General features: G+C 39.0%; 2 protein-coding genes across 4 annotated transcripts; one reads left to right on the forward strand and one right to left on the reverse strand.

The window, feature by feature from the left end:
- Positions 1–354: 354 nt before the first annotated feature.
- usb1 (U6 snRNA biogenesis 1) lies at positions 355–2,913 on the forward strand. Of its 3 annotated transcripts, none has more exons than XM_079810009.1 (7): positions 355–627; positions 711–919; positions 992–1,175; positions 1,259–1,312; positions 1,397–1,502; positions 1,583–1,666; positions 1,790–2,913. In XM_079810009.1, exons 1-7 carry the CDS (start codon positions 521–523, stop codon positions 1,892–1,894), a joined length of 849 nt encoding a protein of 282 aa, XP_079666135.1. In that variant the 5' UTR covers positions 355–520; the 3' UTR covers positions 1,895–2,913. The 3 variants fall into 3 exon arrangements, with proteins under 3 accessions (XP_079666135.1, XP_079666136.1, XP_079666134.1); XM_079810010.1 differs by having other exon boundaries at positions 370–627; positions 1,007–1,175; XM_079810008.1 differs by having other exon boundaries at positions 381–627; positions 1,388–1,502.
- On the reverse strand, positions 2,187–14,190 carry pla2g15 (phospholipase A2, group XV). Its single transcript, XM_079810011.1, has 6 exons — positions 13,911–14,190; positions 12,282–12,438; positions 9,630–9,748; positions 9,448–9,546; positions 9,123–9,347; positions 2,187–3,704 (listed from the first exon to the last, which is right to left on the reverse strand). Exons 1-6 carry the CDS (start codon positions 14,044–14,046, stop codon positions 3,193–3,195), a joined length of 1,248 nt encoding a protein of 415 aa, XP_079666137.1. The 5' UTR covers positions 14,047–14,190; the 3' UTR covers positions 2,187–3,192.
- Between the last annotated feature and the right edge of the window lie 141 nt (positions 14,191–14,331).

The raw sequence follows: 14,331 nt of genomic DNA on the forward strand, positions 1-14,331 counted from the left end.
TATAATACTATGTCTTTGTAGATTTATAGTTACGTTCTGTTTTGTTCTTGGTGTTCAATAAAAAACCGAAAACAAAATTATATCAACAACCAACACGGTTTTGTCCGGTGTTGATAAAAAGCTGTCATACAAGCTGTCTCAATTATATTTTCTGCACAAATTTTTTTTTTAAATATTCGGTTAAGTTACTAACAGTATAAAGTATAACGCCGTCGGCTCAATCCGATTCAATCCATAGACCGTACAAATCGTCGTTCAATCCTTGACTCGAGAACCGTTTGGAAAGCTTCATTCTGAAATGTGAAAGAATAACCGGCCAAGGCCGGTGTCATATGCGAACCGGTTCAACTGATTAACTGTAAAAGATCCGATTCAAAAGAATGACTCGTTAACGAATCCCATTGTTTGTTGTCGTGGGACGCTGTTGAAGAAGCAGAACCATCGGAAGCGGTTTGCACACGACGATAAAAGTGTCGTCACATATCTGAGATGGTGTTTTTAATATTTGTTCTGCCTTAGTATGATTGTCAGTTACAGTAGTAGCAGTTCTGAAGATGAAACTGAAAACTCTTCAAAAAATGATTCCTCACCTCCAAGGAAAAGAGGAAAACTTGAGAATGAAAGCAGGTTTGGTGCGTTTGATCCTCTGTGGTTTAGTTTTATTTTGATGTGTATTCCTAGGGCTCTAAGTTCCTCTTCTACCCGAATAGCACCAGTGAACCTTTGGATCATGGATCTGTTAAAAGCAAAGCAAGCAAATCAGCCCACTTGACACCTCGTCTGCCTCTTCCTGAGAGTGTAAAGGAGATGTTCAGCGAATCAGAAGAACAGTGGGCCGATAAAAGAGATGTGCATGGAGGGCGACTGCGGTCCTTCCAGCATGAGCGGGGCAACTGGGCTACATACGTATTCTTTCCTTGTAAGCATTTTGCCTGAGAGTATTTCGATTGATACTTTAATTTCTCTCTGAATGACTTTTAACCCTTTTTAGATGATCCTGAGGAAGCCTTTCTGGAGGTACTCAATGAAATGATGGTGGTTGCGGCAACTTTCGACATCCCTCTGACCCTATCTGAAGAATTTCACCTCAGTCTCTCAAAGACGGTGGTTCTGCGGCATCACTGGATTCAACCGTTCATCCAGTCCATTCGGACTGGTCTGACACATTTCCAGAAGTCTGTGCTATTTAATCAACACCTCGTTGTTTCATTAAAACATACGTCAGTTGCTGGGTATCTAAGTCAGATTGTTTCCTCAGGTTTCTCTGCTTGGCTGATAAACTGATGGTGTATTCTAATGCTGAAAAGACTAGGTATTTCATTACTTTTGCTTTTAATTACCAAACTAGGCTGTGTATCATTTATTTCAATATTTTAATGGCATAAAGTTCACGCAGGACCTTCCTTGGTTTGGAAATCTCCTCTGGAAAAACTCAGTTGCTTGAGCTCATCAAAATAGTGGATCAAACAATGAAAGAATTCAACCTCAGCACTTTTTATAAGGTAAAAACATGGCATTGGTATCATATTTGTGAACACATTTAGATCAAATTTCATGTAACCGCCTTCTCTACTTATTATAGGAGCCTTCTTTCCACATAAGCCTTGCTTGGTGTGTGGGTGACCACACGGAAAGTCTGAAAAAGGCATGTTTATCAGAATTGCAGGTAGGAACCCAAACAGATCTGCATCACAAACTAAACATGAAGTATTGATTAAAGGTAAAGGTCGAGGAGTTGGGGTGTTTTTGATCTGAATTATAATAAACTTACTGTGATTTTACTTTTCAGAGTCTCATTGATGCTCATGAAGACGGGGCGTTTCACATACGGCTCAACTGCACAGAGCTTCGCTGCAAAACGGGAAATAAAGTCTTTCATTTCGCCCTCCAATGATCTTGAAACTATGGAAGCTTATTTCTGCCACAAAATAAAAATAAAAAAAGTAATTGTGACTTTTTTTCCTCGTTTATATCTCATAATTCTCAGAAAAAGTCAAAATTGTGAGATATAAACTCGCAACTATTAGGAACAAGTGAGTCACAATAAGCATTTTTATATTTTCTGTGATGGAAATGAGCTTCCATATGAAACGGTTTAGTAGTGATGTGGATTTTGAGGGTTGAATATAATGAAAGATTGGCACTAAATAATAACTATGATGCATGAAATGTTTCTTAAAGTTATTACAATTTTGGTCAAGTGCATTTTATTGTACATAATTGCAACAATGTGATTTTTCACTAATCCAGGGCATGTATGCAACTGTCTGTTGTTAGAGCGAGAAAGTCATGCTCAAGTTTAGTATTGCATTTTCCCATCAAATGTTACCATTACCTATTTATGAGCAACACACCACATCCTGAAACTGAAAGACTAAGTTTAACTTTCCACAGTTGGTGTTGTACTTTTAAAATACAGTTTTTATAATAGAACTTAATCTTACAACCTCAATTCAACAACAACGACAAATTTAACTTTTTTTCCACACATCATTGTTCAATATATTCAAGAGCAGAGAGACTTTGTTCATATGTAACATGAGATAACCCAACCTGGGCTGTGGCACAGATGCAGTCAAGAGCTGATGTAAATTGAGCAACAATGAGATATCCAGTGGTTGAGTTGCACATTCTACATCCAAGAGAACCTGATAAAAATACATAAATCAATACTGGACAACCTGATAAATAGCCACTTGTTAGTAAGATCGACAGACATACTGCAGTGTCAGTACAATTTGGATAGAAACATTTAAAAAAAACAAAACGCACAAGATATAATCTGTAGATTGAAGAAGTTGTGGCTATAGGAGGTTAAAGTTAAAAAAGGTTAAAACAATTATATTTAAAAAGTGTAATTGACAAGGATTAACGGCAGGCAATTGCCATTTCACATTAAAACATCTGGAAATGACTTATTTTAATATGTGCTGTAAAAATTTTAACTTTAGATCTGAATTGAGGAGGAGGAATTTTTTTTACATTTCTGTGCTGATTGTGCCCAACCGTAGATGACTATTTTACGTTGATGTCCTGCTAAACCTGAATTCCACAATAAGGGAACTCCTTATAAGGAAAATCCTCCAGAAGTGATCAACATCCACCCAAAAAGAAGAACCGAGTCCTGTCTGTTTGGCAAACCAGAACAGTCACGTCAAAGTTAAAGAGGGGAAGTGTGAAGCCTCGATGCCATCACGGTGAAAACAGCACTTCCTTGATGTAGTTAACCGTGGTTATGTTCAACAGCATGGCGACGTGCTCGTTCCCGGGCAGCTCAAACATTTGGACAGGCTGTTTCTGCTGGCTCTTCCAGCGTTTGCATTGTGTGGAGCTCAACAGGTTGACGGTTCCGTCTCCGTCCCCGTTGATGACGGTGGGGTCTACATCTGGGAAGTTTGTGTAATTGTAGCCCTGAGGCGTGGGAATGCCGCTGCCATAAAGACAGTGGACAGGAACGCCCGGAGGCTGAAGTGCACTGACCAGCGGTTCTGTGTTCTTCCTCATGGCCCAGCCATCCTCATAGTCAATATCTTTGAAGAAGCGCTGATAGTCTTGGACTGTGTAGCTGGCGTTGGGGGTGGAAACCAGGACCATGTCCTTGGGCCAGGAGTGGGCGTAGGGGAAGAGCCAGACTGTGGAGACGGCCGTTCGCTGCTGGGTGCGGATTTTTAGAGGACTGATGACGGGAATGCGGTTGTTGTCGCCTGTGAGTGATAAACACAATCAAATGAGTGGTCGTAAATGGTTTTTAAAATGAAATCAAAATGGAAAATTCAGAATATTGCAGTGCTTATTATAAATGTTTTACATCATTATTTTTTCAAAATCATATGCCCTCATAATCCTTATATCAAAATATCTTCCTCTGCCGTGTGTTTACTGGCATGAGGGCGGGACAACCTGTCACTCACATGAGATTAACCAATAGCAAACAATGATCAAACCTTCCAATCAATTCCCCATAGACAAAATTAAGTCCCACCCTATGTTTTTGTCTTGTATATCCAAGTGAAATGGCTTCTTAAACATCATAATAGGGAAGAAAAGACAATTGCAAATTAGTTTCATGCCGATTTTAAAAATGCACCTTGCATTATTTTTCCATTCCACTAAAAAACGTGTTCTGTGAATGGCCGCTTAGAAAATTACTCTTTGTAGTTTCATATGGTTTAAAAAAATAATAATTATACCATTTTCAAGGTTTAAATTGTATTGACGTTAATCACTCGCCCTCGTTTTTCCAAACCCGTAAGACTTTCGTTCATCTTCAGAACACAAATGCAAATCTTTTTGATGAAATTGAAATATTTCAGTCCGTCCATAGACAGCTACGCAACTGAAACTTTGAAGCTTCAAAAAGTTCATAAAGAGATTGTAAAATGAATCCATATGAATTGATCGGTTTAGTCCACATTTTCTGAAAAGACTTGATCACTTTATATGATGAACAGATTGAATTTAGGCTTTTAATTTACATTTAAACATTGATCAGTGAACATAAACAGAAGCACAAACAAACTTGCCAGACATGCAATAACAAACCTGATTGGTTCTTTAATAAGCTCAAACGCGCCGCATAACATGAGTGAGTAATGAATGACAATTTTCTTTTTTGGGTGAACTAACCCTTTAAAGCAGCACTAGGTAACTTTTGCTCTCGGGCTCCCCCTACAGTTGTGAAACAGTATTGTCCTCTACTACTGTCGTAAACTGTCATTCTACATCAGCGGATGCATCGCACGTGCATTTGTTGACATGACAACCATGATAGCCCTGAACACTGCCGGAGTTCACATGCAGGTGTTCTGCTTGCGTCGCGTGTGAAATGTCTTCATCCCAGGTACAGTGGCATATGTTTCAGCTTGTCATATGAATATAATTTCATGGGTTTTATTTTTTTCAAACGCCAAATGATCGCGATGCTCACGTTTACAAGCCAGCGTCATTATAGTAGCCTAGTCTATTGGTTCCCGTTTTACAGAATCTATACTTCAATTCAATGTTTGAGTGGTAGGTAATAACCATATATCGTCAATATTATAATATCAAGCTCCCCTAGATGAATCTGCAAATTTGAAAAAAATCGATTTGCATTATAGCTTGAGGAAAGACAAATAAACCAATATCACAGACATGTTAGGTATCCTAAAATATGATTTTGTATGTATTACGTATTTACTTGCAAGAATGTAGCGCCTCCTCCTTCAGCTCACGCCAACGAGCAAACGCTGGCCCAATGTTGATCCTCGTCCTGCCTTTAATCCGATCACTTTCTCGTTTCCTCTTTTTGCTTTCCTCCGACAAAACCTTTGCTTTCTTATTTTTCTGTGCTGCTTCGGCCATGACTATAACATTTGGCAAACAATTATAGTTTTTCTCGCACGTCCGAATTTAAGGAAGTGGGGGTGGCGGTGGAAGTGACGTATATGCTGTAAAGCAGTCGAATTTTGTAGTTCTTTTTTTTTCTCGGGTTACTACCCGAAACCCGAAGTTTAAAAGTACGATTAAAAACGAGGGTCCAGGTCCTCCCAAGCCTCAGGGTCCAGGTCCGCCCACGCCTCAGGGTCCAGGTCCGCCCACGCCTCAGGGTCCAGGTCCGCCCTCGCTCCCAGGCCCGTCCAGGTCATGTCTGGGTCCGGTGCCCCTGCACGGGCCTGGCCCACCATCCCTCCCCCAAGACCGCCCCCCAAGACTTTTTGTTTGGACTCTTTATTATTAGGCCATTGAAGTGTTGGTGTTGTTTGGGCGTCAGGGGCCGCCCATAGAGGGGGGGATCTGTCACATGGTGTTTTGGTGATGGTTCATGTTCATTGTTCCTTGTTCATGTTTTAGTTTATCATGTTCTTGCTTTGTTTTAGTGTCATGCACTTCCTGGTTTTGTCATGTTTCAGTGTCATGTGAATCCCATGCCCTCATGTGATCTTGTGTCTTGTCTTGTCATTAGTCTGTGTGTGTATTTAAGCCCTCATGTTTGCCATGTGTCTTTGTCAAGTATTGAATGTTGTAACCCGCTGTCGGTGAGTTTAGTTATAGGTAATGCCAAGTCCTTGTTTTGATTTATGTTAAGATTTATGTTTATTTTGGAATAAAGTACTGCACATGGGTCCTTCAACTTGCCTCCAGTGGATACCTTTGTGACAGTCATTCAACCTATTGTAAGTCGATGTATCATCACAAGAGTTTTGAAAATATATTATGAAGGTTGAAAAGTGCTGCTTTAAATAATAGTTATTAAATAATATAATTATTACTAAATAATATTTTTCCTCAAAAATAGTAATACAAGATTATGCCAAACTACTTGGTTTTCTTTTCAAGAGAAATTATGATATCGGGGGTTTTCCAGAAAGAAAGGTTAACTTACCGTCACATATACCTTTAACTCTCGGTTGATTAACCCAAACCTTGCTTACTCGATGTATGCTGGTTCAAAAAAATGCGTCCGGAAGTAAGTTCAGACAACCCAGAGTATGTTCCTGGTTAACTTATAAGACATTCTCAACAGAGCGACGAATCAATGATTCACCATGGAAACAGACGCTAAGATAAAGTGCGCCATTCTACTTCCTTTCCTCTTTTGTTTAATGGCGATTTACATAACCTACTTTCTCACTGAGAATAAGGATTATATTGTTTGTTTGATGCTAATTAATTGAATGCAGATCCATGTGTGAGATGACATTACATTTTTTATATATTTGTATTGAATTAACATTTAAACATTTCCTTGTTATAATAGTGCTTTAGAATTAATATGTAATATTGTATATTATATAACTAACTATATAACAAATTTGGTTATATTAATATAACTACATTAATTATATAACACACATCTGAATACCTCTTAAGCAAACTAACACTGGAACATAACTTGCTCCAGAGCTTGCTACTAACATACCCTGAAAGTTACCTCCATTTATGGAACCGAAAGTTGAGGTTATCCGCTTACTTACTCTTAAACATACCGAGGTATGGCACATAACCTGCTTTCTGGAATACACCCCAGGACAGTTGTTTCACTATGACAGTTTTAACTTTATGCCCTCTTTTCTTTTGATTCAGAAAGTAAAGGTGTATTCAAGCCACTGTATATGTGAGTTGCATTTTTAATGTATTTAAAGAGCAACGAGTGCAATTTACAATGGAAAACGACAAGCCTTACACTATAAGTTGATCAGCTACTGCATACGTTTGCAATGTTTTTATTGACAAAGCAGTTTAGGTTGGGTAAAATCTGCAATCTCTGACCCAGTTCATTTGCTGGCTTTTAGTATTGGGTAAATTGGCACGGAGCGGGATCACACATACAAAAACACAGTCACAATCATTCTGACAGGGAACATACATTTCAAAGTTGAATAACTGGCTGTAGCTTGTTTTTTCAGAGAAACAAGCATTTCAACTTCGCATACTATGATTTTTTTTTATGCTTTAGTCAGTGTTGTGCCAGTTCACAGCTTTTCTGAACTAGTTCAAGTTCAGTTCATACATGCTCAAAGTGAACAGTTCACGTTCAAAGTTCACAATTTTAATTCTGAACTAGTTCAAAGTTCAGTTCATTTTACTTTTTTCGTGAGATATTCAAATAAATACTTTTTTTCACACTACGAGCTAGAAATCACTATACGTTCCTTGAAGCTGCTCATTGTAGACATTTGCTCATGACACTGCAATTGTGGGTTTCTCACCAGGTGATGAAACTTGCAGCAGTACAGACAAGGTAGACCAGTTCTATACTTAGTGCAATGAAATCTACCAGCATTTAATTAAAAAAAGAATATATAATATGAAATATGTAGGCTATATATTATTTGATATATATGATATTATATATACATATGTGTGTGTATGAAATGAGCAAAACTCTTGAATGAAGGTAATGAAGGCAAAACTCAAAGGCACAAAAAACTTCCACTAGCCATTTTTTTTTAAATTGCAGCGCTTTCTCTCACTCTCGTCTTTGGTCTGTCTCTCTCTCTCTCTCTCTCGCTCCTCTAGCCCTCCGCGCTCTCGTCGTTGCCTGCTACGCGGCGTTGCTATGCCTACCCCGCTCTGCTGCAATTCATCACGGGTAACGTTGTGCGGAAGCCAGTATGCTATTCAACTATTCTCAGCCGGACACTACGTTGCCCGCAATGCTTTGCGCACACAATGTCAAAACCATTTCTGTCTGGTGATACATGATTTAAGCGGCACCAGCGAGAATACAGGAGGGAGGAACTTTCTCTCGTTGCGTTTCAAAAGAGAAAACAGATGTCACTCAGTTTTCAATGGAAAACAAATTCCAACGTTCATTTACAGTGATGTCTGCCGTTCATGACACATAATGTGAACTAATTCACGTTCAAGTTCTTTATTAAAAAATGTGTTGCGTTCAGTTCAACGTTCACGAAAAAATGAGCGTGTTCAATGAACGCGTTCTTTTGAACTCGTTCACGCACAACACTGGCTTTAGTACAGTAGGGATGGCTCGATACCACAATTTTGGCTTCGGTACGGTACCACAATCTAATACCGAAGTACCGATATTAAATCGATACCATCACAGGGTCTGAATTTTGGTGCATAATTTTACTCACTCTCACAAGTTTGGGGTTTATGAAGCGGGAAATTACTGCAAATGTTAATTATTGAATTAATCAACAAAGATTATCACATCAAATCAGGCATTTGGAAACTTTCTTGTGAGAAGTAATTTCAGCAATGCTGCGCGTCTCCCTTCTCTAGCTCTCAAAATTCGCAAATGGCTTCTGGCTTCAAAAGACATCGCACCTGCACTATAAATGCAATCTGCACGCTCAGATTCAACACTTCCGATGTCGTTTTGGGAGAGCTGACGGAAATCACTTGCCCGCGTCTTTTTAACCCTTGCCAAATTGAACATGCATGCGATTTTATAGCATTTCTTAATACATGGTATGGGAGCTCTTTAAGAGTTTTCTTTGCAGCATATACCGAAATGAGCAAAATCATGATATTGTACCATTTGAAATAAAATATATACCGGTATTTTCCCATTACCGGTATACCGTGCATCCCTATAGTACAGTTTTAAAAAAAATTACATACAGCACCTTTAATTCAGCAAAATTTCTTTCAACAACAAATTTAGCCCATACCTGTTGCCATAACTCTCAGAGTTTTGGCCACTCCAGCCCATGGAGGCCCAAGAGAAACAAATGCCTTGATGTACCGGTCCTTCCAAGCCTGTGGTTGTTGATTAAGGAAATAGAGCGTGTACATGTTCCCCATACTGTGTGCGATGAGGACCACAGGACCTCCAGCTTTTTCAGCCATCTCCTCAATCATCTGCTGCAGACGCAAGAAGTACTCCTTATTCTCATCTACAGGTACAGATCAGGGGGAAAAAATGTCCAATTTAGACAAGAACCAACATGTTTCCCATAACTTTGTTTTTGTGCATAAATAGAAGAAGATCCTCACTGGGGGCTTTACGCCAGTCATAGGGGGCACCTCGAACATCGTCGTCTCTGGTATACCCCCAATCAACCAGTGCTTGTACTATAGTGAAGAAGTACATGCCTGAAACAGACAAAGATCTGTTCAAACAACAGTTACCAATCGACAAATTAATATAATAAGATAAACACCCAGTTTCCACTCACCCACACTCCGTTTACTGGGATCCAGATATTCCAAACTATATGTCTTTCCAAACCCAGGCACTTTGACATCCACCCCCGGAGGAGCTTCAGTAAGGTGGGTTGTACGATTGTACAGTAGCCTTTAAACAAAATAGATGCTGATGATGTATTTGCATATTTAAAGCAATCCAAAGAAGTAAAAGCTTGCTTTCAATATCATAAAAACATGTCTAAAGGGATGAATAAACATTTCCCAAAAATGAAAATTCTGTCATAAATTACTCACCCTCATGTCGTTCCAAACCCGTAAGACTTTTGTTCACCTTCAGAACACAAATGAAGATCTATTTGATGAAATCTGAGAAGACTACGCAACTACCACTGACGTTAAACTAATCCATGTGAATCGAGCAGTTTAGTCCAAATTCCTAAAGAAACACCATTGCTTTATATGATGAACAGATTCAATTTAGGCTTTTATTCACAGAAACATTGATCAACAAACATAAACAGATGTGTAACATGAGAATGAACCTCAGTGGTTTTTGCGGAAGCTCAAACGTGCTGCGTAACACAAGAATGAACCTCATTGGTTTTTGCGGAAGCTCAAACGTGCTGCGTAACACAAGAATGAACCTCATTGTTTTTTGCGGAAGCTCAAACGTGCTGCGTAACACAAGAATGAACCTCATTGGTTCTTGCTGAAGCTCAAACGTGCTGCGTAACACAAGAATGAACCTCATTGGTTCTTGCGGAAGCTCAAACGTGCTCGTTCTTGCAAAAAAGTTCTCGCTCCCAGGGCTGCGAGAACCAAATGACGTCATTTTGTTCTCTGAGCCCTGGTTTGGGAGTTCTCGCAGCTCGTTCTCGACACATCGTCTGAGCAGAACTTTTTTCTTGTGGGTGTCCGAGAACTATTGTGTGATTGGTCAGAATTTTAAAGGGAGCGGGGTTAATGCAGAGAAACGAAAATGTTCGGCACCTGCTTTTCTCGTGAAGTATGGAATGTCCTGGCCAGAACGAACTTTGTTCTTGTTCTTGCCACCTCGAGAAAACGAACAAATTTCTTTGTTCTTGCAGAGTATGTTCCAAACTTGAACCTCATTGGTTCTTGCCGAAGCTCAAACGTGTTGCGTAAAACGCGAATGAACCTCATTGGTTCTTGCTGAAGCTCAAACGTGCTGCGTAACACAAGCTTGAACCTCATTGGTTCTTGCTGAAGCTCAAACGTGCTGCGTAACACAAGAATGAACCTCATTGGTTCTTGCTGAAGCTCAAACGTGCTGCGTAACACAAGAATGAACCTCATTGGTTCTTGCTGAAGCTCAAACGTGCTGCGTAACACAAGCTTGAACCTCATTGGTTCTTGCTGAAGCTCAAACATGCTGCGTAACACAAGAATGAACCTCATTGGTTCTTGCTGAAGCTCAAACGTGCTGCGTAACACAAGAATGAACCTCATTGGTTCTTGCTGAAGCTCAAACGTGCTGCGTAACACAAGCTTGAACCTCATTGGTTCTTGCTGAAGCTCAAACGTGCTGCGTAACACAAGAATGAACCTCATTGGTTCTTGCTGAAGCTCAAACGTGCTGCGTAACACAAGCTTGAACCTCATTGGTTCTTGCTGAAGCTCAAACATGCTGCGTAACACAAGAATGAACCTCATTGGTTTTCGCACGTTAAGCGAACATGCTTGAGCTTCCGTTTACCACAACTGATGAGTGAGTTGATGAAGCGTCAAAGTGGTAGTTGCGTAGATGTCAATGGAGGGACAGAAAGCTCTCAGATTTAATCAAATAGACCTTCATTTGTGTTCCGAACATGAAAGAAAGTCTTACGGGTTTGGAACGACATGAGGGTAATTAAATGACAGAATTTTAATTTTTGGGTGAACCATCTCTTTAATTTCACATTCAATAGAGTGTATTAATGGCCGCCCATTTTTTTTTCAGCGGCACTTTTTTTTCTTCTGTATAGCATCATGGGTAATGTAGTGTTTCACCACAAATTCATTAAAAATAAGTTGAAATAATGCAGAATGATGGCTTCAGCAAAAGCATATACCATTGATTAACAATCAATATGGCTCACAGTAGGTCTGTTTTTAAAGGTTTATAAATCATTGCGGCCCCACTTTATATTAGGTGGCCTTAACTATGTACTTACATCAAAAAATAAGTACAATGTACTTACTGTGTTTAAATTGTATTGCAAAACACCTTTGCTGATATTGAGGTGGGATACGGGTAGGGTTAGGGACAGGTGTGGTGGTGTGGGTAAGTTTAAGGGTAGGGTTGGGTGTAAGGGAAGTGTCAACTGTGTAATTACAAATGTAACTACAGAAATGAATAACAGATGTAATTACACGCAGGTATTTTTTTAAATGTATGTACAATGTAAAAACATGTATGTACACAATAAGTGCATTGTATCAAATGATTATTTAAAATGTTAGTACATAGTAGTTAAGGCCAACTAATATAAAGTGGGTCCATTATTGCTAATCTCTTTGGAGAAAACCAATGGAGTTTTTAATTCCGGAACTAGACTTTTGCACGCTATAAAGGTTAATGCAGAAAAAGGAAGCGTGTTTTACAAAATGGTATAGATTTCATATGCCAGCCAAACATCACATGCACAATTTCCGGTTTCAGCCACCCTTTCGCCCTTTACCTCATGTTATCAATCCAGCAGTCAATGGCCACCGGCACAAGAAGCTCCAGGTTGAGCCATAGCGTGAAGTAGTCATCGGTCTTCTTATAGCAGATGTAGTGCACTACACTAGGTTTGTCCAGTTTCGCTTCGAGCTGATTCCCAAGATCTCCTGGAACTATGGATAAATCATGTATTATCTTTTGAATGTCCATTTTAATGTCATGGTGACTGACTTTAATGTGTTTTCGCAGGATCACTTCACAAACTACTTTAGATATGATCAAAGAATCACTGATTAATAAGACTTGACACTATCAGCATTCATACTTATCACCTACTGATTAAACATCTCTATCATCAACAATCTCTGCAAGTTTGGTCTACTTTGAAGCATTTTTAACCCCCACTATATTTACAAGTGTAGTTTCCTGCAAAGTTTACGTGTCTTTATTGTCAGTCACCACATTCAAGACATTTTTGTGCTCCTACTATCAGGTGCCGTGTAAATATTGGCTTGTCAAATAGTGTACTTAAAAGTGTGCTTTAGATATTATTGTAGACATTTTTGTAGAGATAACTTAAATACATTAAGTTATCTTTTATTGCTGAATAATGATCTAGTGTAAATTTACACATGAAGACAAACCTTTTTCCACAAAAAGAAGGTTTTTGGGTTGTTTCTAACTCGAGATGGTTTCAAGTGAAAATGTTTTTTGGAACAACCACATAACCATAACCTGCTATCATGTTTCAAAACACATTCTTTAGTAATAGTGATGGTAAGATATGGTAATACATTGTACCAGAATATGACATTTTGACAGTAGGCTACCAGGTCAAAAACACCATAGAAAGAGAACTTTCTTTTTTCTTCTTGAACGAGTAGGCCCTACGTATATTTCTTAATTTATAAAATGTTAGCATACATTTTATTAATTTTCCAATAGGGGATTAAAAGATGACAAATAATAGTTATTTTCTTGTTTTACTACGACCGGTTTCGCCTTCAAGTGACACTGAATATGTCTTTTTTTTTTCTTTTTTTTTACTCAGGTCATATGACGCGTCATATGAGAAACCGCCAAAGCGAAAATAAACAGATACAAAGAAGAACATGGAAGAAAACAAGACAGTATAAACACAATACAAATCCAATATATAAAAGTCAATCGGTATGTTGGATTTGTGTTGTGTTTACAGTGTTGGGCCAGGTTTTGGCTTCTTTGACAGCTTTACTAAAAAATTATCTGAGTTGTTTGGTCACGTGCATAAAACGTGCATAAAATATCGACTCCTTTCAAGAGGAGTTAAGCAACTAGATTAATATCTGGTTATAAATACATGAATATATTGAAAACCCTATAACACTATAAGATACATGGATACACACACTGTACATCATGTAATAGGTTATATAACAAAATCTAATGTTCATGCAAGCGCTGTCTAAACAACATTTTTGGCATTTCAACATTTGAGCATCAGAATTACAATTAGTGTTGCCTAGGTAGGCGGCACACTAGGTTTTGAAACACAGACCGTGTGACAGTTCATCATGAGACAAGTAAACAACTGTGTTTTGTGTCAAGAACAGAAAAGCAACAGGACATTACAACAAAAAGGATGTGTTGTAACACACGAACTTACTGAGAACAACAGGCGGTCGACCCGAGCACACTTTCCCCGGTGAGCATTTCAAACTTCTGCTGTCGGTGGAAGACACCAACAACAACAACAAACACAGCTGGAGAATCGCGAGGTTCAACCGATGACAGGGAAGCATCTCTTTCAGTGGCTCACAGCTCTGCTGGATTACAGGATCAACATTGGTGTTTATCTGTCCATCATAAGGTGTTGGAGTGATCTGAGAAGTGTCTCTTCTGGATCTGAGCGACAGCGACTGGGAAGAACACAATGTGACGATCAAGCAATAGGTGTTTTTAAAGCAGCTAGACGCGAATAAACAACGGCAGAACACATCGAGTCGGTGGGCGGAGCTTTGAAAGGCAGGTCGATTATGGCAAGCCTGCAAGAATTGATTTTTATTTTTCTGCAATATAAATTACAC

This window comes from Gobio gobio, assembly GCF_949357685.1.
Source record: "Gobio gobio genome assembly, chromosome: 25".
Taxonomy (NCBI): Eukaryota; Metazoa; Chordata; class Actinopteri; order Cypriniformes; family Gobionidae; genus Gobio; species Gobio gobio.

What these genes read in the sequence shown, in the direction of transcription:
- usb1 (XM_079810008.1), top strand. Translation starts at nt 521, where the DNA reads ATGATTGTCAGTTACAGTAGTAGCAGTTCTGAAGATGAAACTGAAAAC. An exon ending in AAACTTGAGAATGAAAGCAG is followed by an intron (nt 628 to 710) that starts GTTTGGTGCGTT and finishes CTACCCGAATAG; the next exon opens with CACCAGTGAACCTTTGGATC. An exon ending in CATGTTTATCAGAATTGCAG is followed by an intron (nt 1,667 to 1,789) that starts GTAGGAACCCAA and finishes TTTACTTTTCAG; the next exon opens with AGTCTCATTGATGCTCATGA.
- pla2g15 (XM_079810011.1), bottom strand. Translation starts at nt 14,046, where the DNA reads ATGCTTCCCTGTCATCGGTTGAACCTCGCGATTCTCCAGCTGTGTTTG. An exon ending in TGCTGGATTGATAACATGAG is followed by an intron (nt 9,749 to 12,281) that starts GTAAAGGGCGAA and finishes TTTTGTTTAAAG; the next exon opens with GCTACTGTACAATCGTACAA. An exon ending in TCTGAGAGTTATGGCAACAG is followed by an intron (nt 3,705 to 9,122) that starts GTATGGGCTAAA and finishes TATCACTCACAG; the next exon opens with GCGACAACAACCGCATTCCC.